The 22,246-nt window shown below is 47.7% G+C and overlaps 2 protein-coding genes and 1 long non-coding RNA gene across 6 annotated transcripts in view; 1 reads left to right on the plus strand and 2 right to left on the minus strand.

Annotated features, from left to right (window-relative positions):
* The first annotated feature begins 637 nt into the window (after window positions 1-637).
* VSIG10L2 (V-set and immunoglobulin domain containing 10 like 2) lies at window positions 638-10,771 on the plus strand. The gene is made up of 12 exons (XM_046638271.1): window positions 638-704; window positions 2,294-2,644; window positions 2,918-3,193; window positions 4,849-5,124; window positions 5,692-5,940; window positions 6,633-6,893; window positions 8,223-8,513; window positions 8,961-9,257; window positions 9,947-10,069; window positions 10,352-10,376; window positions 10,482-10,534; window positions 10,674-10,771. Exons 1-12 carry the CDS (start codon window positions 638-640, stop codon window positions 10,769-10,771), a joined length of 2,367 nt encoding a protein of 788 aa, XP_046494227.1.
* A 1,206-nt stretch (window positions 10,772-11,977) lies between these two features.
* The window catches only part of CDON (cell adhesion associated, oncogene regulated), a 94,958-nt gene continuing 84,689 nt past the window's right edge, over window positions 11,978-22,246 (minus strand). For all 4 annotated transcript variants that reach the window (XM_046685449.1, XM_046685445.1, XM_046685448.1 and 1 more), the window contains exons 19-20: window positions 16,310-16,584; window positions 11,978-15,709 (exon numbers count right to left, since the gene is read on the minus strand). In XM_046685449.1, the coding sequence (XP_046541405.1) occupies window positions 15,546-15,709; window positions 16,310-16,584 (439 nt within the window). In that variant the 3' untranslated portion in view covers window positions 11,978-15,545. The remainder of the gene's footprint in view (window positions 15,710-16,309; window positions 16,585-22,246) is intronic.
* Window positions 16,613-21,477, minus strand: LOC124252188 (uncharacterized). Its single transcript, XR_006891933.1, has 3 exons — window positions 21,285-21,477; window positions 18,252-18,283; window positions 16,613-18,165 (listed from the first exon to the last, which is right to left on the minus strand). It is a non-coding gene; the product is annotated as an uncharacterized LOC124252188 (long non-coding RNA).

Genomic DNA, 22,246 nt, shown 5'->3' on the forward strand with positions numbered 1-22,246 from the left:
TATAAGTTTTTTCATTCAATATTCACAATAATCTTTACAAGAAAGAAAGTGTTATCATCCCCATTTGTCTGTGAAGAAGCCAAAGCTCAGAGAGGCTCAGAAATTTCCTAACGTTTCGCAGTTTGTCAGTTAGACCCAAACCCTGGGGGTGTTTGACTCCAGAGCTCCTTCCACCACTCCAGCAGCTTCTCCCAACAAAACACGAAGAACAGGGAGGGGCCAGAGGGCATTGAAAGGTGCGTCCGAATCTCCTGACCCCTGTGGTCTGGAGGGCTGCAGGCAGGAGGCCTGCACTGGGCAGATGGTTGGGCTGGATGAGGTTGTGGCCTTTTCCAGCCCTTTGCTCTGTGACTCTCTAATTTGATCATATCATTAAAACGAAAATGCAGGGAGCTCAGGGTCCTCCCCTTGGTCTGCCCCAGCCTGGTCTTGCCCTCCCCAACTCTGCAATGGATGGAATGAATCGTCTGGTAAATAATTCACCCCTAATCAGAGCAGAGAGGGTAACAGGAGAGCGGGGGTGGAAGTGTCAGAAGGGCTGAGGTTGGTAACCTGAGTCCTTCCAGGGCTGGTCTTTGCCCTGGGGAGAGGGAGCCTGAGAGTCAGACAGGCCTCAGACAGGAGGCCACCCAGGGAGATGGGGCCCTGGGGGGTCAGTCTCCTGCTGCTGACACCCCTCTGCCTTCTGTATCGAGGGGTCTCAGGTGAGTGATACTCAGACCACCTCTCCACGGTGGCCCATTCCCCACTCACCTCTCATTATTTCTTCCTCTTTTTTCCTCGGGATCCTCCTTTTGCACTTGAGTAGCCACTCAATGAAGTCCATTAACTTTGTTCATCTGCTAGACATTAGCCAGCATGCTCTGAGCAACCACTATATGCCAGGTGGGGGAGGCAGGGCTGGAACACAGAGGGCATCCCACATTAATCACCTGAAAAAGCTGGAAGCTATCCTGAGGGCCACTGTCAGGTTGGATGCATGGAGTGATGTGGTCAGGTCTGGGTTTCAGAAAGTTTCCTCCAAGCCAGATGGTTTTCAGAAGCTGAGAGCAGCTGAGAGAGCATCGCAACAGTCTAGGTGAGAGATGCTGGTAGTTGGGCCAAATCAGCATCCACGGGGTTGCAAAGAATCGGTGTCTGGGTAATTGAACACTGGAATTTTGCCTTTGTCCCTTCCTCCGACTCCACGCCTGTCTTCTCCTTGTCTCTCTCTGGAGAAGCTGGTAGCAGTGGGAAGCGTCTGAGACTGGAGCTTCAACGGGGCTCCAATGCCAGCTCCACCTCCTACTGTGTGGTTTTAGACAAAGGGATTTCATGTTTCAGAGTCTCAGGGGGTGTTACCGCAATTAAGGTCAGTAGGCGATGCACGTGAAGAGTCCAGGACAGGGCACCACACAAAGGAGGCACTTGGCAAGTGGAAGCCGTGTGAATTACTCCTGTAGCTCTATTGTCCTCTGAGATTTATTTTCATAAGTTTGCTGAGGCTCTTTATAGTCGCCTGGCCACAAGGGGCAGCAGACCATGGTGCTCGGGCAGACACTTGTGCTTCGTGCTAGGCCCTGAGCAGAAAAGAGCACCTCTTGCCTGCCTCACCCCATAATGACTTTCAATGTCTGACAGACTGAAAGCTCCGTGAGAGCAGGGATGGGGCGTCTCATTGTCACTGTAACCTGGGCGCCTGGCATGGAGCAGGCCCTCCATAATGAACAGTTGATGAATGAATGAGTGCTGGATGGGCTGATGGCAGGCTGGGGTCGTCCTCCCTTTGCTGCCGTGGGTCTGGAATCCCCCCGGAATCCTTACGCAGACACCTCCAGAGCCTGAAGTGCCTGAGGCCGTGTAGATCTCCTGAGTCTCAGGGGTCACCATCTGGCTGATCATCAGATTGACTTCTGGATGCATGTTAAAATTACAGATTCCTGACCCCCAGCCCCCTGCCCCGGGGATTCTGACTCAGTAGTCTGGGATGAGCCCCAGGAATCTATATTTTTCTCAAGCTTTCCACGTGGTCTGATGACCCACGAGGATGGGAACCTCTACTCCAGTCCCTTCCCTGGTCTCAGTCAAGGATTCTCCCACCCAGCCCACTCCTACAGCACATCCAAACAGGAAACTCGCAGGCTCCCTCAGAAACTCTCTTGCCCACAAGCTGCAAAAGGGCTTATGCCGTCTTCATCAAGCCCTGTCCTGTTGGCCGGGTCTGCAGAACAATAAAACAGAAGTTCTGGGTGAGGAGGAGGAGCAGGAGAACCCAGAACAGCCCAGACGTCCTGCCTTGCCACTCTGTCCCCAGGGCAGCCCCATCCGACCCTCGGAGCCAGCGCAGAGGAGGCCGCATCCATCCAAGGAGTGAGGGGCAGCTCTGTGGAGCTGGCCTGTGGCTCCCGGCCTGCCCCTCTGGTGGTCTTCTGGAGCTTCACGCCCCTAGGCTCACTGATTCCCCATCCTGTGGCTGTCACCAATGGAGCAGAGTCCAAGGTGGAGGCCGGGGCCTCGGCTTTGGGGGCCGTGAGTCTGCAGAACAGCAGCCTGGTGCTGAGGGAGCTGCGGGAGGGTGCCCGCGGCCTCTTCCTGTGCCAGGCCCCGCACGTGGCCGGCGGCCAGCTCCACGCCACCTACTCCTACCTCGCTCTGGCCGTGCTGGGTGAGGGGCCTCGCCGGGACCCCGGCTGACTGGAGCTGCTTTGCATGCTGCTTTGCTTCTATTTGCGTGTGCTTCCCAGTGTATTCTTCTGGGCCCAGGTTCTACAGGGCCCTGCCTCCAGGGAGAGAGGAAACCTGGGATCACGAGGAGGGGATATTTCGGGGCATAGGGGGCAGGCCAGCCCCCAGCCAGCAAGGGCTGGGCAGCTGCACCCAGCCCGGCACAGCCTGGGTCTGCTATAACAAACACAGGGCCTCTCCTTCCTCTGGCCAGTGCCTGTATCGAAGCCTCAGGTGCGGCTGAGTGACCCGTCCCCAGTGGAGGGGACCTCCGTGGTGGCCACGTGTGCAGTGCGGGAGGGCACCGAGCCCGTGACCTTTGCCTGGCAGCATCAGGCACCCCAAGGCTCTCGGGAAGCGCTGGTGGGGGTCACGAAGAGACTTCTCCAGCTGGACCCAGTCAACAGGACACACCTGGGCTGGTACATGTGCAGTGCCCACAACGCTGTCAACCGGCTGAACAGTGACGGAGCCTTCCCGGATGTCATCTGTGAGTCAGACTGGGGGTGGGGGTCAGGGCTGGCAACCCCCTACCCACCCACGCTCAGCTTCCTGACACACCTCAGGATCCCCAGGAGGGCCCCAGATCTCCAAGAGGCTCCAACAGGCAAGAGCCTCAGGGCACTGTACCCAGGGCACAGGGGCCCAAAAGGCTCCAGTACAAGGGGATTGAAGTTTTTCAAGGTCATGGGCTCCTCTTCTCAGGAACATGCATACATTCATAGTCACAATTTTACCCATAATTTTAGGCGTGGCCCAGAAATTCTGTCTTTGGGTTGAGCCCGAATGACTTTCAGGGACCAAGTGAACCCTGAGGAAACGGGGTGGAGGGCCCCTGGTGGGAAGAGAGGGCAGCAAGTTGGTCGCAAGTCTGAGGCTGAGAGCCTGAAGGTAGAAATCAGAAGTTTGTCTTTAGATCACATGTAGCAAAGGATTACTTTTTAGACCATGCAAAGAACCAAAACAACCAATGAGGAAGAAGCAGCAACCTCATATAAAAGGGAATGAAAGACCAGACCTGTTATTTCAGTAAAGAGGAGAACATGTAATGCTAATGAACTTCTGAAAATTAAAAAAAAAAAAATTAACTTTACAAATAAAAAGAAATCAGAAGTTTGTGTGAAAGAGGAGGCTGGGACGGTCTAGAGCCACCGTGTCCAGCGCGGTAGACACTCGCAGGGCTCCGAGCACTTGAGACGTGGCTGGTCAAACTTGAGACAGGCTCAAGTGCGAAACGCACACTGCACTTTCAAGAGCATCTAAAAAATATATAGAAAATAGTTCGTCAATAACTTTATATTGATTATACATTGAAATGACAATATTCTGGGTATTTGGTTAAATAAAATATATTATTAAAACCTACTAGTGTTTTTTGGCTTGGTTGGGTTTGCTTATTTTTCCTCTTTAAGTTTTGGCTACCGGAAAATTTAAAACCTCTGTGGCTCGTATATATCTCTTGGACAGTGTCGGTCTGGAGGATTTAAGGAGCAAGGACTAACGGCGTCCTGTCTGTCTTGTCGCAGGCGGTTTGTGGGAATTGTAAACTGAGGGCTGGGGAGCAGACAGTTGAGCAGTTCTTGGAAAGAGGTGGGAGCAGAATGGAAGCAGGCAGGGAATTCAGTCCTCTCTGGGAGTCAGGGGGAGTGGGGGCTTAGGAGAGAGGGAAAGGTCGGGACTCAAGGAGCTGCGAAGGGCTGGCTGCTGGGATCATGCTCAGGGTACCTTCCCACTCTGTTTTCTTCCCTCTCCAGTCTAGGAGCACCAACCAGCCCACTTCCAGGAAACCCCTCAATTGCGGGCAAACTGGGAGGGTTGGGCTCCCTGCCACTCCTCTGCTTAGCCAACTCTGGCCAGTCCCCCTACCTCAACCCAGCCCGCCAGTCCCTCAGGGAAGCCTCCCAGAGTCACAGCTGCCCTCCTGAGCTCCCACAGCCTATGGTGCTCACCTCCCCGGACTCTGATCACCTACTTAGACTGTGCTCTGGCCACTGGGCTCTGAGTTCCTTGGGGGCTAGCATAATGGTTGGCACAGTTGGTGCATAATACATGCTTGTTGAATGGTGGATGAATTCAGTAGTGATTATATGAGTGAATGAAGGAATGAAGATTGGAGCGGTGTGACAAGACTTCCTTGCCCTCCAGATGGTCCAGACAATCCTGTGATCACCATAGAGCCGCCGGGCTTCACTGAGGAAGGTTTTTGGGCCAGTGAGAGGGAAGAGGTGACCCTGAACTGCCTGGCTGCATCCAACCCGCCTAGTCACTATGTGTGGCTCCGTGACCACACTCAGGTCCACGCTGGGCCTACCTACATCATCGCCAGCGCTGGCCGCACCCACACAGGCCTATACACCTGCCTGGCCCACAACAGCCGCCTGGACAGCCGCACACAGACCACTGTCCGGCTCACCATCTACTGTGAGTGTGTGGGTAGGGGCCACCCATGGCTGGAGCCACCACAGGCCTGTGCTCTGGCAGACCCCAGGTGCCTTGTGGAAAGTGGTGTCAAAATTGGTGGGGGAGGGAGGTCTGGGGTACCAAACAGAGTTGCAGAGCCCCGGGGGAGAGGCTAAGAAATCCACGGGAAGGGGTAGGGAGAGGGGAAGCCCCTAACCCTATATAGCTCCCTCCCCAAGTAATTATTCCCATGGCCCTGGGGGCTGAACTGAGGCACAGAGAAGGGCAGAGTAATGACAGGGAGGCATAGTGTCCAGGGGCAATGAAGAGAACAGGAGATGGGGGCTTCCCTGGGCGGGGGCGGGGAGGGCGGGGGGGGGGGGGGGGGGGGGGGCGGCGTGTGCTCTGGGATTCTCCAGGGACTCTGAACTCCTGCCTCCCCATAATCCCCTCCCCTTGACTCAGCCTTTTCCTCACCAGTCCCTCAGAGGGATCAATCTTTCCCCACTCGCCACTTGTCCTTACCTACTTCCCTTACCCTTAACAGCCCCGGCCTCCAGCCCCATCCTCACTCACTTCCCCATGCAGATCCCCCTGAGGGGCGGCCCTCCTGTGCTGTGCTCCCCACCCTTGGGGCTGTGACTTTGGTCTGTGCCTGGCCTGGGGGGCTTCCAGCTGCCCAGCTGCAGTGGGAAGGGCCCCAGGGAACTGGCCCCACTGCCCACAGCAATGTCACCTGGAGTCGTGCAGCCACAGAGCTCCCCAACAGCAGTGTCTTCACCTGCACTGGCCAGCACCCAGCCCTGGCACTGCCCGCCCTCTGCAGGATCACGCTCTGTGAGTGGACACAGGAAGCAGCAGGTCTCTGACACTCCAGGCAGAGGGGTCGTGGGGGCCAGAGGAGACACCTAGAGGGGCCCTCAGATCTGGGGTGAAGCTCCAGACCACAAACTCTCTAAGACTTGCCATGTTAACAAGGAGGTGGGCAGCACTGAGCTCAGACCTTACCTCCCACCTTCTCTCCACTCCAGCCCTGGTCTCCATCTGCACTGTGCCCTGTCCTCCTCAATTCGGGCTTGGAGCCCTGTGATGCCCTACCTGTCTCCCAGCCTCCAGGGTCAGCAGTCTCTCCTCGACCTCGCACTGTACTTCTACGGCTCGATTGCATGTTGGTCTTGAAATGTGCCTTTAGCTTCATCTCTGCCTTGGAAACTCCCTCCCATCTACCAAGACCAAGTTCAAATGTCATCCTGTCTGCAAAGTCCTCCTCCTCTAGAGTCTGTCTTTCTACCGATACTCTAGCACTCATCAAATTATGTTGTAATTGTTTGCTTAGTGTCTGTTCCCACTGTTTCTCTGGTACGTGATCGCCCTCAATACATGATGAGTGAGTGAATGAATGAATGAATGAATGAGTACATGGATGAATGAGTTAGTGAAGCAATAAATTAAGGAGCGAGATATGCGGTAGGCCTGCCAAGCCATTCCTCCACCTGTTGGGTCATGCCGAACCATCATTTCCTATCCAGGGGAACCCCTCTTGAGCCCCACCTGCTGGACCACAGGCACAATCAGAGACCAGTTCATCATGCTGAGGTGTGAGTGGCCTGGAGGTGAGCCCCCTGCCGTGCTGAGCTGGCTTGATGGACAGCAGCAGCCCCTGGGCGGCAGCAGCTCCTCGCTGGCCGTCCACCTCCTGCAGGCCCGGGAAGATCTGACTGGCAGAGAGTTCACCTGCCGAGGCACTCACCCACTCAGGGTCCCCGACCCTCACTGCCGGCTTCAGCTGGGTGAGTGGGGGCTGGTGACTCGGTTCTGCGGCTGGTGTGGGAGGAGCAGCCCTTTGGAAGCAGGATGACGGGCTCTGGGGGGCGGCTGTGCTAGAATGCAAAGTGAGTCAAGAGACTGAGTCACCTCACCTCCCAGGGACTCAAGTTTTTTTGATCCGTAAGATCAGGGAGTTTGGACTAGGTCTGTGTTGTCCAGTAAAAATATAAGGTGAACCATATATATAATTTTAAATTTTCTAGTAGCCACATTAAAAAAAGTAAAAAGAAATAAGTGAAACATTTTATTTAACTCAATATATTCCATATATTATCATTTCAACATGTAATAAAAAACTATTCATGAGATATTTATATTCCTTTTGTTCACACTGCTTTCAAAATCTGGTGTATTTGCAATTACAGCTCATCTCAGTGTAGACTGGCCACATTTCCAGTGCTCCACAGACACATGTGGCTGGGGGCTTTCATTATTGGATGGTGCCTATCTAGACAATGACAGATTCTGACTGCCGCATTTGCATCACCTTGCTTGAGATGCCTGGTTCTATTCCTGACTTGCGTTAGTGTTTCAGGTGTCAGAGGTGTCTCTCTACCTCTCTCACTCCCTCTATTTGTTTTTGGTCTGGTTTCTTTCCCTGTCTCCATCTGGCCCTGCCAGTCCTATTTATTGCCCAGTCAAGAAAAAAAAGAGTTAAATATTGAAGGAAAAAAATGTGAGAAAAGCAAACAGAGGAGCCGTCACGTATAACAGATCTCACGAAATGATTTACATCTTGGTCTCCAAAGGCTTGGTGACCAGCATGTTTCCAGCAGCTTTAGGGAGGCCCTCAACCCGAAATATTTCCCTGCCTTATTACTCAGTCTCAGGGCTGGAAATTCCATCCCAGGAGATTCACTGATACCTGAAACTCTGGGTCTTTAGAAGTCAGTCCGTAAAAACTGAGCATCTGCTATGGGCCCACCCTGTTCCCAGGGTGGGGAGGTGAGGGCCATTAGGGAGAAGGAGGTCCTGTGCCAGGGGCTGTGTGGGAGGTGCTTAATGCAGAGGTGAATGAGGCAGGAGCCCTGTCTGTAGGAGCTGAGACTGCGGTGAGGTGGGAGAGGAGCCTGGAGGAACACTGCTATTATCAGTAAACCATGGAGCAGATTGTGACAGGACTCTGGCATAGAATGAGAGCCTGAAAGAGGAGGCTGACTGGCCCAGCCCCTCAGCTGCCCCCCACTCCCCTTCCCATCCGCTCCACCGCTGGCCAGCACCTTACCTCTAAGCCTTCCCCGGAGCCTGGGCACAGGGGACATCTTCCAGCCTCACTCTCTCTGTCCCTGCAGAAGCTCCACAGCTGGCAGTGGCTGAGCCCCAGGTGTCAGTGCTGGAGGGGAGAGAGGCCTGGCTGGGGTGTGCCCTCCTGGGGGGCATGCCACCTGCCCAGCTCCTCTGGCTGGGCCCCCAGCGACGGCAGGTGGAATCAGGCACTTCTGGATACACGCTGCACCCTGAGGGTGCCCAGCTCCACCTGAGAATCCGGGACGCAGACCCAGCATGCCACAGGGGCACCTACCAGTGCGTAGCCCTCAACGCCTTGGGCAACAGCAGTCAGAGTGTCCTGTTGGAGGTCCTGAGTGAGTGAGGGGTTGTGTGCGTGTGTGTGGTGAGGGAGAGGGGAAACCTTCAGCCACGGCCCTTTAGGCACAGAAATTCCCTGCTCCAAAATTTGGACACGTCAGCTCCCTCAGGCACAGACAGGCCCTCAAAGCAGGAACCCAGATGGTCTGTGTGAGCAGGAATGTGATGCTCTCTTGAATACAGGCAAACGTTACTCCACGCAGTCAGAATAATCTCCTTTCCTCAGTTTATAGATAAGGAAACTGAGGCCCGGAAGTGTAAGTCTAGGTCAACATAGACCGGAACTACACAGAACTGATCAAGTCTACAAAGCCCGGTCTAGAGCCTTTTCCACACTACCGGCTCTCTCTCAACAAAATTGGAACAGATGTGGGTGCACAGGCACACATCCACGCATGGTTGTAGGTACGCGTGAGCCCACGTGTGTCCCCACCCCACCCCGGGGTATCCAGCTCCTCCCAACGTCACCATCAGCCGCCTGACCTACGGGAGACACCGGAGGGAGGTGCAGCTGCAGTGGGCCATCGACGGCCCTGGGAACTGGACGGGCTTCCTGGTGCAGCGGAGGGCCAGGGTCCCAGGCCCAGGAGCTGGGGCTTGGGAGACGGCAGCTAGTGACATCGAGCCAGAGAGCAGAGGCCGGCGGCTGGGGGGCTTGGACCCAGGGGTCCTTTATGCCTTCCGCATCCTAGCTCTGAATCACCGCACAGCTGGATATCCCTCTGAGGTGAAGATACCAGGTGCTGGGGCTAGCGCCACGGAGGGACTCACCCCTTCTCCACGAAACTGAACCTGGTCATCTTCCTCTTCACAGGGCATCCCCTACCTTGTTCCTTTGCTTCCTTCCTACTGAATTCCTCCATCCCCAGTCTCTGTCCTCTCCTCCACCCTCTCCTCGGGGTCCTCAGGTAATCTCCACTGCTGTCTTTCCATCACTCCCTGGGAGGCTCCGGAGGCCCCAGGTCTAAAGGTAGGAGCCATAGTTCAGCTTTAAGAAGAAATAGGAAGAGGCAGGAACAAGGGGCTGGTGATTAAATAAGGGTAGGGGCCCAACCCTGTGCCTCAGTCTCACTTCCTGGGGCACAGGTGGGTTCTGGGCTTCCTGCTGCTCTCTCTCCATCCTGGGATTTCCTTCATTTATGGCATTCTTCCCTTCAGCCCCATGCTGCCAAGATAACTGGTCTGGGCCAGAAATATGGGACTTGGCAGGGGACTCGGAACCTCAAGAGCACCAGGCATGCAGAGAGCTCTTTCCCTGAGAGACCTGCTCCCCAGATGCTCTGGGTCAAGCCTTGCTCTTGATGGCCCACCTCAGGTGGAGGGGGAACCGGATGAGCAGGATAGCCTGCTTAGGACCTAAAAGCCGCTACTGCCAGGTTCCGGGGCGCCTCTAAACCTACCCCATGCAAGCAGCGTTCTCCCCTCCCAGCGGACCCCCCCTTCAGTGCCTATCCAGCAGTGCTGGGTGCAGCAGGCACGGGAATGGTGGTGGCAACGGTAGCCTCTCTCCTGGTGTTCCAGTATGCTGCCCGGCACCCAGAGACTTTCCCCCGTGAGCGGCAAGCTGCAGGGTGGGGTTGCTGACCCTATAAGGTGGCCAGTTCTAGATCTACCCCAAGGTGAGATGTGGCCTCCCCTAGGCAAGGAACGTAGGCTCTTCCCTCACCGTGACCTCTCCCCAGTGCTAGATGTCTGTTGGGGCTCCAACCCCCAACCAGGCATCCGGCGTCCGCCATTCTGGCTTTCTGAGTCTCTAGTTCAGAGCCTGTCAGAGAAGGGAGGGTTATTCTCCTGGGTTGCTCAAGTAATGTGCCTTTTCCTTTTCTGCTTACAGGCCTTGGTCAGCTGCTTGTTCCCACGTGAGTGTGGAACCCGTCATTTTAGGGGTCACGATCCTCCTCTAACTGGAAAGGAAGGCTGGGAAAGAATAGTTGTCACTAACTACTCTCCCACTTCACCCTCAGGGAGCAAAGTCATCAAATTAGGGCTTTAAGGGAAGGTCCCGAGGCACAGGCAGGTAAGCTGGATTTTATCCCAAAGAAATTACTCCTGTATAAGAACAGTTTTATGTGTGATCCTCAGTCTCTCTTGTCCTCTGAGAACATCTGAGACACCCCAAGGCGTCGCTCTCCTTTGCTCATGTCTGTTCTTTGCAGGCATTGAAATAGCACCCACCACCCCAAGTTCGGGTCCTGCACAAGAATCCACGGATGCTCCAGTCAACGTCACCATCACAGTGACTGCAACACCATGAGGCCCAAACACGATGGTGCAATATGCTTGAGGGAGTCAGGTAGGGGACAGAAAGGTCCCCTCTGTCACACTTGGTCTTAAAACTAAGGTAGGTAAGACACCAACTACCCCTCCCCACTTCCTACCCAGCCTTTACGACCCGGGAAGGCTCAGCTGCAGTGCCTCTAAATGACTTGGCTGCAAGAGAAGTCTCAGCCCAGCTTGTGGAAGTTAGAGGAGGAAGGATGAGGAAGACACACCACTGGAGAAAAGACTGGCCGGGTGTCTCAGGAACGATGAAAACGAGGACACTGGGAACCGCGCCTGGGGCTATGGCAGCACGAGCAAGGTAGCTGCTTCCAGACGAAGCCTGTGAATTGAGCAATTTCGAAATAAATCACACTTGATGTTCTCACTAGCAGAGAGTTATCTCAATTCCAGCTCCTACAGGGAGAGGCTGATCGCAGGTTCAGCTGGGCCCCAGGTTTTCCTACTGGGAGGAAGCTAGGAGATGGGAAGCAAGATATGTCAGCACATGTTCCCCTCATTCAACTGTAGCAAGTGATGTGCTCTTCTAGGAGTTCTTTACTTTCTAAATCTCTAATTCCTTCCCCAAGAACACACTTCTATTCTAGGACCAGGTTAATCACAGGTGGTAGCAGAGCCAGTGCAGATCGCAGGGGCTTCGTCTCTCTTCTACCTTTGGTGGGTCTGCAAGGGTCAAAGGGACGCACGGTGTGCCAGACTCCAGGAGTCTGTGCAACAAGACACGGCAGAGGTGTCCAGACGCAGCTGCTTGCCACCAGGCCTGTGGGGTCTGGCCGACAGGGGACGGGGCTGTTCCCAAGTCATACTCTGTGGGCTGCCAGCATGACTCACTGGCTCCTAGCGTGTGTCTGAAAGCTGGGTAAAACACAAACAGACGCTTGTTCAACTGACTAGAAGAGTCAGGACGCAGAGCTGCCTCTGCAGCGGACTCTGGGGAGAAGGAAAGGCAAGAGAGCCAAGGGACGGTCTTGCCAGGAACAAGGAGAGTGGCGCCTGAGAGGAGACGGAAAGCTGACAGAGACTTAAGCTGCTTCTTAGGCTCTCAGAGATTTAGACTTTATTAGGAAAGGGGCTTCAAGTTCCCTCAAAGCTCTCAGGACTGGGGCTAAGGTTTAATGAAGGCTTATTTAAATATGGGGAAGAAAATATAACAAGGCCCCACCCCATGCAAAAGACCCTGTTGGCTTTCTGGTCAAAGCAGCACGTGCACTTTGATTTTTTAGGGCAGTAAAACAAAGCTGCCTCTCGAGGAGGCTGAAGTCCTACTCTGGGGTGCACACAGGTGCTGCACCTGGTCAACAGTAAAACAGACGACATGCGAGAAGCAACCAGTCCTCCCCATTCTCCTCGTGCTTCCCTCCCATCCTCTTCCCTTCCCTCCAAAGAAATCCCGGAAGAATCCCTAAGGGGTTCTGCCTGCTTCCGCACAGCTCCTTGGCTCAGGCTTTTTCCCAGCCTCCCCATAAGACTTGTCCTAGATCCTGTTCCTTCAGGACTAGGATCTCTGGAGGCAGAACAGAAGGGACTAACTCTCTTGGCTCTTGGGCATGCATAGGGGACTTTCAGGGGACAACAGGGGTGGAGGTTCCAAAGAACTTCAGAGTGAGACACACATCCATCCCCATCTCAAGCCACGAGCAGCTTTAGACAGCCAGGGAGTATCTGAGCATCCCCATCTTCCCACCCTCACGGGCTACTCCACATGAAAGCAGCATTCTCTTTTAATATAAAATCATACAAACCAAATAAAAGCTGTCAGAGCTACATCATTTAAAATATGTACAATTTCAAAACATAATATTACAACTTTAAGGAAAACAAAACATACTTTTCAATATGATACAAAAACATGCATCTTTTCAAAGTTATTGCTTTAAAAGAGAGCAACACAGGTGAAATTCAATGACAAAACGAACTTCGTGGCAGTATTGTAGCTGCAGTGAGATCTGTGACATCAGCAGCCTAATATGGATGTATTAGTCTTCACTGACTCAATCCACAAATACAAAACCCAGAGAGAAAGGCTTTTTTAAAAGGTACAAAACACTGCAACTTCACTTACATCCTGTACGGCGCCTATCACCAGACTATCAGTGCATAAGCGAAAGGAGGACAGAAAGGAGAGAGTGACAGGATATCACAGGAGTGGGGGAAGCGCAACGCTAAAACCATCACAGAGAATTCCAAGGCGAGAAGGAACATGAAGGGGCCTGACCAACTACATGATCACTAAGCCGAGAGATCAAATTCCCAGGCGGGGGTGGTGGTGAGGACGGTCACAGGGAGAAACGAGGACTCCGGGAGGACCAGTAATAAGCACAGAGTCCTGTCCACGTAGGACAGAAGGCGGTTCCTCTAGTTGTCGAGTTAGCACGTCAGAGGAATCACGCAGCAGGGTGGACAGGAGCATGTGGAACTGGACTGGTTCCATCCAAACAGCAAACCACAGTGCTCAGGGAAAGCAGTACGGAAAAATGGAAGGAGCTCAGATTATGGCTCCCAATAAACTGGGTTCCAATTCATGCTTTGAGGCTGTGTGACTTTGACACCTACTTTGTAGATCTGCTGTGCGGGTTAATGAGATGGCAGTAACATGCACGGAGCACGGTGCCTGGTACACAGCACTGACCCCACACGTTAGTGCTATCTCCCACACTGTACTATGTCCTCTGACTTTCTGGTGAAGAGACATTAGGCAGGACTGTTTCTGGTGACTGTGCAGGAAACAAAAGTTCAGAACAACTCACGGTTAGGGAGAACTCATAACTCCTACACACAAAGGTAATTATATATATATATTTATATTTATATATCTCAATATATAAAGGCTTTTTTTATAAATAAAATACAATAAAAGGGATAACACTTAAAACAGCGTTACTAATAATATAAATAAAGCAGTCCACAATGAGATTGCCCTAAAGGTAAAATTTTTTCTCTTCCTAGTGGACAAATCCCACATTCAAACTCAGTCTTTAAAAGCAGTTTATGACCTAAGGCTCATGCTAATACACCTCTGTTTCCTGAATCAAAATGACTGCCTACGAACATTTATGCCCCAGTTTTCTAAAACTCCCTTTGTGACAGCATTGCTGTGACTTGACTGGCAAACACGGGGCATGTTTTCATATTCTGTGTCCACGGACTTTGTCCTTTGCTAGTCACAGAAGTAAGGGATGCAGCAATCCCCTCCAGAGTTAATTGCATCTAAGCCACATGAAGCATAAATCCAGTATAGCAGAGGCTTGGACATCTGGGATGTGGACCTTGATTCTACAGCATCCCTAACACCCGACTATGAAACGACATTCACTGCATCCTACTCAAGTCATTCTTGCATAGTGACCCAGAATAAACAGCGCATTTCACTAAGAGTTCTATTTATAAAATATATAGACATATGTAAGGGAATACTGATGCATTTATATAGAAAGTTGATTAACATAGTATTGCAGTCTATTTCACTGCAATTTCTGGCAAACTGTAGAATTTTTTCATTTATGCTGGAACTGCTTGACTCTACATAAGGAGAATCATTTTGTTTCTTTTCTAAAGGGGATGCACAATCCAAAAGAGAGCAGTGATCCACTAAAGCTGGACTCAAGCTATTAAACACATGGATAGCGTGGGGAAGAAAAGCCTTCCAAAGCAGCTGCAAATGTCCTTGTCACTCAGAGGCAGCAGTACCTGACTGACGAGCTCTGCTAACCAAAGCTTTAGGGGCCTGTTTACAATGAGGACATTCTCAAAAAAAGGTCAAGACATTTCAAACCATACCTCTTTCCCTCTAAATTAAGTCTTTTCTGACACTAACATCTTCCAGGTATTGCCCATGTTGGAAGTTAGAAACTGATGCTTTTTGGGTGGTGTGGCACCATGAGCACCGTCCTATACTAATGGGAGAGCTTCTGCCAACAAGGGCTCCCTGGAACCCTCTCTCTTCTTCAAATGTGGATCTTTCTTCTCAAGTCACCACTTCAGTCTTATTTTGTTCCTACTCTTAGAAACAGTCAAAAAGAGCCCCATGCTGACCATTTTATAAACCAATGCAATTTCGAAGTAGTAGGACTTGAAGGCATTCTTTTTCTCTCTGGCCTTGGCTCCCTCTCTGCATACTGCAATGACCCAACTAGACCTTAACCTCCACCTTGTCCATGACAATGTTTATGATTAGCATCTAGAAAACTGAACATAACTTGTGCCCACACAGAGACAGAGAGTGAGTCAATAGGTCAACTATCACTTTTGTGGAAGGCACTCATAAAACTCATGAGATCTGCTAATTATAAACATCAGGTTACAACTGTGGTTGGTTTCAAAATGTTCTCAGAAGGTATGATAACATGATATTGAAAGGCAGCTTTCATCTGAAAACTTCAAATGGTGTGTGCAATTCCCTCTCAGCGGAATGAGCCAATAGGCTGGATCCCTGCAGGAGGAGCTCTTACTGTCACTGAGGTTCTTGGAAAACATGGAATGATCTCACTGCTCTCAGATGGTTGAAAACTATGCAAAACTAGGTTGTTTCCTACTGAGTGGGAGGAAGGAATAGGGAGGGAAAATTTTAACGCATAAATAATATAAAAGGGCACACATTTTAAGATACATTCATATGACATTACTACTACAAAAAAATAAATAATGATTTTGTCTGACTTGAATTAATGTCCTTCACATAGTCCGTTCCCAGGCCTGTTTTGTGCAGTTACTGGCTTGAAGCGGGAACACGACTAGTGATTTGCACACCCTCAGGATTCCGGGGGCTGCTGAAGGACCCCTGAAGGGCTGTCTAAAGGAATGCCAGGAGGAGACCATGTTGTCTTTTCAGTACAGTCCTTTGATACAGGTGGCAGAATAAGAGGATTCCAACTTAAAATTCTGTTCTCTGTTTCTGAATGGACACAGCTGTCTCCTGAAAAACACAAAGGTTTTGGAGCATTATGAAATGATAAAGGCTGATTTTTACAAAGCAGTGTAAAAACATTGAGCAATAAAGAAAGAATAATAAGTAAAAGTAGAGCCCAGTTATGTCTGGTGTGGATTTGAGGGAGACAGTTAGGTTTAAAAGGCTTAAAGTAAAATGGAGCTCTCGTGAACAGTTACACAGTTCATCTGAGGGTGCAAGCAAACCCCTGAAGAGCCCCAAAACCTTCAAGCAAGGCTGCAACTCCAGAATCAACTCAAATGAACAAGAGGCCTATGACCACAAAATGCATTCTTCTAGCAAGTCTACTGTTCAGGCACAAACTCACTCAAAGCCTACTTGGACTTATTTTCCCAAAATCTAATGGGATTAACAGCCTGAGATGAAGCATATGAATAATAACAGAATTTCAAAGAATCCTTTATCTAGTCAACTTTTTGGGAAGTATCTAATACCCCTCACCCAGTGTCTAAGAAATACTTGAGTTGATCAGAGAGAGAGCACTCTGAAAGCATCACCTTCGCTTATACAGGTCTTCGGTAACTGAAGACTATCCTGAAACTTAAGATTTATAATGTCTCCCTGTACCTCGGTTGAACTCTGCTGTGTCTTCCGTGCAGCCAGAGTTGATCTCATTTCTATCGTCCTGACAGCAAGTGTGCTGAGCAGGTCTTGGTGCCACATCATCCCTGATGCTCTCCTCAGGTGACTGGCTGCAGTCGGGGAGTGTGGAAGCCAGACACACAGGTATCTTCATGTGATTGAGGGGTTTCATTTCCAAACCATCCTGAGGATAAGGTGCTACCACTGGAACCACAGGAAGGGAGCTGCTGCTGAAAGTGCTGTTGGCTTTGGTGAAACACCTACAAAGTGTAAATCAAAAGAAAAGAACTGTGTCTAGAGAGATCAATAATTAGAATGTGCTTATTTTGAAATATCATTCGGTATTTTGTATTCAGATTCTTAAGATTGGTGCTTAAAAATAACTAAATGATTCACTATGATTGGAAATATCAAGAACTCAAAAATTACAGTGAAACTGGAATACAACAGGAGAATGCATCACAAGGCAAACCACTTAAAAATGGAACTGTATATGACGACCATCCCACATGCTTCCTTTGCCTTAGTCCACTGTCAGAAGTTGTCTCCCATTCCATCATTAACTGGCGCCTGAACACAGCACACAGAAGGAAAAGGCCATTAGCCCCTGGAAGGAATGAGGGAGAAAAAGAAGAAGACTGAAAGCTAAGAGGCTTACAGCCACTTGAGAGAAACGGCCTTATGAAGACCAACAAAAATAATGCTTAGAAATCAGATAATACGTCCTGTCCCACCCTTGGAAGAAACACTACAAGGATTAGACATTCAAAATCCAGGTTTTATTTATTTTTCAATTTTTTTCTTTGAAAAATTAATTGCTAGAATTTATTAGCACTGAGCATTCACTTTAATTCTGCCCTACTTTTATTTCCTGCCTTCACCCAAGATATGTGTTTTCTTTCATTCTTTTTTTTCTGTTCTTCAGATTGGATAATTTCTATTGATCTTCCTGTTCATTGCCTCTCTTCTGTTGTCTCCAATCTGCTGTTAAGCCCATCCAGTAAATTGTCCATTCCAGTTATCATGCTTGCAGCTTTGGAATTTCCATTTGGTCTTTTTTATAGTTCCTATTTCTCAGCTGAAATTTCCCACTATGTGAATTCAATGTGTGCATATCTTCCTTTAAGTCTTTGAACATATTTATAAAAGCTGTTTTAAAGTCAACGTCTGCTAATTGTGACATCTGGGTCATCTCAGAGTCTGTTTCTATTGACTTTTTTTCCCTTAAGTATCACATTTTCCTATTTCTTCAGATGTATAGTCATTCCTTTACTAGATTTTTCCCTCTCATTTTCCAGGTGTTCTATTGGCTTCAAACTCCATCCTCTGACACCTTTGGTTTGGGTACTTGACCCAAGATTGGAGAATGCCCTCAGGCACAAATCTATAAACAAATGTCACCCAACGTCTTTCAAGGTTAGATTTATTCAGTTTCTTCCTGCTTTTGGTTATTCTCCAATACTTTCAAATTGTCCAGATTTCATCATTATTACCTGTAAATGATCAAGCTATTTATTCCACCATTAACAGAAACTGAAATCTCAGAAATATATTTTTTATTTCTAAAATTAGGAGTAAGAAAGTCTGGAGAAAACATTTCATTTGGCTTTGATTTGGGCATGTTAGGAAACACATAGGACTGACCAGCAGTATTGCTGGAGATAGGCAATGTTAGGGAATAAAGATAAGAATTCTTTGGATTTCTATCCTTCTAACATGGAATAGTATGTTTCTAGGGCATATGAAAGTTAGTAAAAGGTGTCCATGCATCTGTTACTAGCATCTCTGTTGGTTCAAGTTATTGGAAATACCAAATGCTAAGCATGAAGAAAGATCTGAACCTGAAAGAGAGTAAGATATCTGTCAGTAAATCAAATCCTTAATTAAATAAGTCCAACTTTAATTTCAAATAGAGAAATATACTCACTATACATTTAGTGGAATTCAGATACCAGTCATCTGGAATAAAAGCAAAGTATGTCAGGTATTCGTTTGTACCAAATAATTTGAGTACAGTATTATCTAACATGACTGTAATTTTAACTTTTAATAATATAGCAAAAAACATAAACCTGATTCAAATAAAACCTAAGTATTCACACGCCACTTAACGTCTTAAGCCAAAAAAAAGTGAAGGAGGCACTGGTATAGAAGGAAGTTTGTTGAAGTCAGAATCAGAGCACTGGGCTGGATGGATCATGACTCCAGGAGAGTATGGCATCCCTTATGTGTTCTGTTGTACATTTTATTCAACTCTGAACTTAAAAAACTTTTCTAGGATGCTGGCAAGGGGTAGCACTAATCTCCTGACAGCCATTTAAAAATGTCCATGTTATCAGTCTCTTCCCTTCTTATATTTTGTCATTAGTCTCTTCCACTGTCTCAATAGCCAGGGAACCTGAAAATCTGCATGTATTCAATTTATGAGAATCAGACTCTAAATGGGGTATTCATCCAAAATGTGGGGCAAGGTCAGAGGCAAAAAAAGAACTTTTCTGAATTCAAACTACTACCAATGAGAATTTAATGGATGTTATCCAGCTCTATAAATAACCTTACTCAGAAGAACCGTCTATTTTAAAAGCATTTGCTGAATATCTTCTAAATGTCAGACACTGTGGTAAGCACTGAAAATATAAAGGTAAATACAGCAGAGTTCCAGCTCCCAGTCTAGCAGAGAAGATGGACAAGTAAACAAATGGTTACAATATAATGCAGTAAGTGTTATAAAAGAAGATACAAAAGACACTGGGAGCATCCAACTTTGAGATGTATGGCCGATGAGAATAGGGTGCTTGCCACATTACCAACTACAGACCAGTGTATATTCTTCCATACTATTTCAGACTCAACTGTCTCATAATTGAGGAAATTATACTAGACAACAACTGTGGAATTAGAGAGTAAAGAGAATTCTGATTTCAACAAACCAGAAGTATCTCTGGTCAGGGGAATCTATATGGCTACCCTGACTTGTTGGAAATAATACTTAAAAATTAAATTCCTGGCTCTGGCGATGATTGATTAGTTTGTATCAGCACAACTCTCCTGCCAAGAACAACTGAAAAAGATGGAGGAGTTTTATTTTAAATCTGTTGAAGTCATCAGACAGCTATCAAAGCACTTGAGCGGCTGAGAGTCCAGAGAGAAGGTAAGTGTGAACCTGAGTTTCAGCACCACTCTCCTCTTGAGGCATCTGCCCAATTGAGAGCGGGATGAGACGTTGAGACGTCAAGCAGAAAGTGCTAAGCTAAGCAGCTCAGCAGAACTTTTGGCAGTTTTGTGGGGCTGAAAGACAGAAATTGGAGTTCACAGCCTACCAAAGAGATAGTAAACACTCCAGGCCTTTAACTTGGACCCCAGAAGGGTTACTTTGTAAAAACAATGGTGAAGCAGGAACAGACAAAGACCAAAACTCAGCACTAAATCAGCTCAATCCCCGATTGGGTTACAGTAATCTGCCTCTTGCCTAATGGTCTGCCCAAAGCAAAAGTCAATCCTTTCTGGAGGAAAAAGCAGCTTCCAGAGCTTCTACGGGGTTTTACATGCAACGTCCAGAATTCAGTTAAAAATTACCAAGCACATCAGGAGAGAGGAACAAGAGAAAAACAGTGATGGAGATATTCCGTTCGGAGACAAAGACTTTAAAAGAGTGGGATGAATATATTCAAGAAAATAGATAAGATGGAGAAATTTAGCAGAGACTTAGAATCTAATAATAATAATTATTTGGAATTTCTAAACTAAAAAGTAGAATAGCTGAAATTAAGAACCCAATACATGGGGTTAAGAGCAAATTGGGCACAGACGGGCAGAGGTTTACTGAACATGAAGCTTGTACAGGATTGCACAGGATTCAGACTGAAGCAGAGAGACAAAAGGATGGAAAATATAGGAATAAGCTTAAAAGACATATGAGGTATAGTGAAAAGTTCAAAAATAAGTACAGCTAGAGTCTCTCTGAGGGAGAGAAAAGAGGGAACGGGACAGAAGCCATATTTGGAGAGATAAAGGCTAGGAATTCCCTAAAATGGAGGAAAACTAAAGCCACGGATTCAAGAAGTTCTATGAGCCCCAAGCAGAATAAATACAAAGAAAATTACACTTTCAGATGTGAATAATTAACGTGATGGAAGCAAAACACAAAGTGAAAATCATAAAAGCATCCAGGAAAAAAAAGGCATTATTATCTTGAAAAAGCACCAATAACTGTACAGATGATTTGTCAACAGAAATGACAGAAGCAATAAAATAATGGAATGACATCTTTAAAGTACAAAAAGAAAGTAAGTGGCAAAGTAGAATTCAATAAACAGTGATAAATATCCTTCAAAAAGGAAGATGAATTGAAGACATTTTCAGATCAAAAAACTGAGAGGATCTGTCCCTCAGACCTGTACTACAAGAAATACTAAAGGGAGCTCAAGGTGAAGGAAAATGAGGAGCCACAGACAGAAGAAAGGAAATGGAAAAGAAAACTAGCAGCAACAAAAAAAGGTAATTTCAGGAATTCTGAATAATTATTGACTGCAAAACATGGTAATTGGAATGTCGTAGAGGATTTTAAATATTTGTAGAAAACATATGTAAAAATAACACAACACACTGGAGACGGAAATGGAGTTAAACCGTTCCAAAGTCTTTTGTCTAGGAAGTGGTAGAAGTACTAATGTATATTAGACCCTAATTAAAGTCATAATGCCCAGCAGCAAGTGCATAGTAAATGGCATAGAGTAGGACCTCAAAAATACTGAATAAATAAATAATAAACATTAGAACATCAGACCTTTGTTATATGTTTTCTCTTAAGCAAGTAATTATCAGGGAGCAACAGTTAAACTAATTAGTCAAAATACCTTACAAGAGACCATACCCAAAACTAAGATAAGACACGTGTATTCCAGTGAGGATGAACTGATAAACCTACTCCTTGAGATTTTTGTATCACAGTAGTTGTTACCTTTGTCCTTGTTCAATATTGGCTCTGCTGTCTGGCTCTTCTTGTATCTGTTGGCTTCCAAGTCGTCTGATGCTTCACTTTCCTGGAGGACAGGCAATGCCTGTCCCGTGGCAGAGGAAGCTCTTAGAACAGTGGGATGTATTATAGCACAGCCAGGCCCTTAATAAAAATCTAGACGTAATTCAGAGATACTGGAAACCTAAAAGACAAAAAAGCATCAGGTCAGAAAGGAAACTTTTCATTTAAAAGAACTAAAGTTAAGCTCTAGAAAAAAAAATACTTGCCAGGATTTGAAAAACCAAGGCTGTTCCCTAAAAAGAAAATATTCTAAATTAATCATTTGTTTATAAAGATCTAACGTGAGTGAAATTTCATAATGTTGACATAAAATAATGAGGACTTACCAGATAATAAGATGCCTTAAATTCTTCTGTTTCTTTCCTCTTAGTTTCTTTTTCTCTGCTCATTTCTTTAATTTAAAGCAAAGAATGAGATTTTAAAATGAAGTAAGAGGGCAGTCTAACAGTGTGGGTGTGACACACTTTTGTGAAAGTGACAGTGAAGGTGGATCATACGGCTGGGGTAGGACGGAAGGAACGGTCAAGACAGGGCCAGGGCCAACCACAGCGGACGGTAAGGAGCGGACACTGTCACCTGGTTTCATGTGCAGGGAGTCAACAAGCCGATTAAATACACACGTTTTAAAAGAAATTACAGACAACTAAGAAGAGAAAAGTACCAACTGTTATTACCTATTCTTCAGCATCTATGTTTCAGATAAGTGAGACAGAAAGCCACAGCAGTGTTTACCTTTATTCTGAAATGAGACGCGATTAGCAGAGGGGTGCTGGTAGTGAGATTACAATTTGAGTTAGACTGTTGCAGTGACGGTAACCCAAATTTCAACACAATAAACCAAACTGACTTACAAGGTTCTAGCACACTGATTCCTAAGTCATGAT

Source organism: Equus quagga, chromosome 14 (genome assembly GCF_021613505.1).
Source record: "Equus quagga isolate Etosha38 chromosome 14, UCLA_HA_Equagga_1.0, whole genome shotgun sequence".
Taxonomy (NCBI): Eukaryota; Metazoa; Chordata; class Mammalia; order Perissodactyla; family Equidae; genus Equus; species Equus quagga.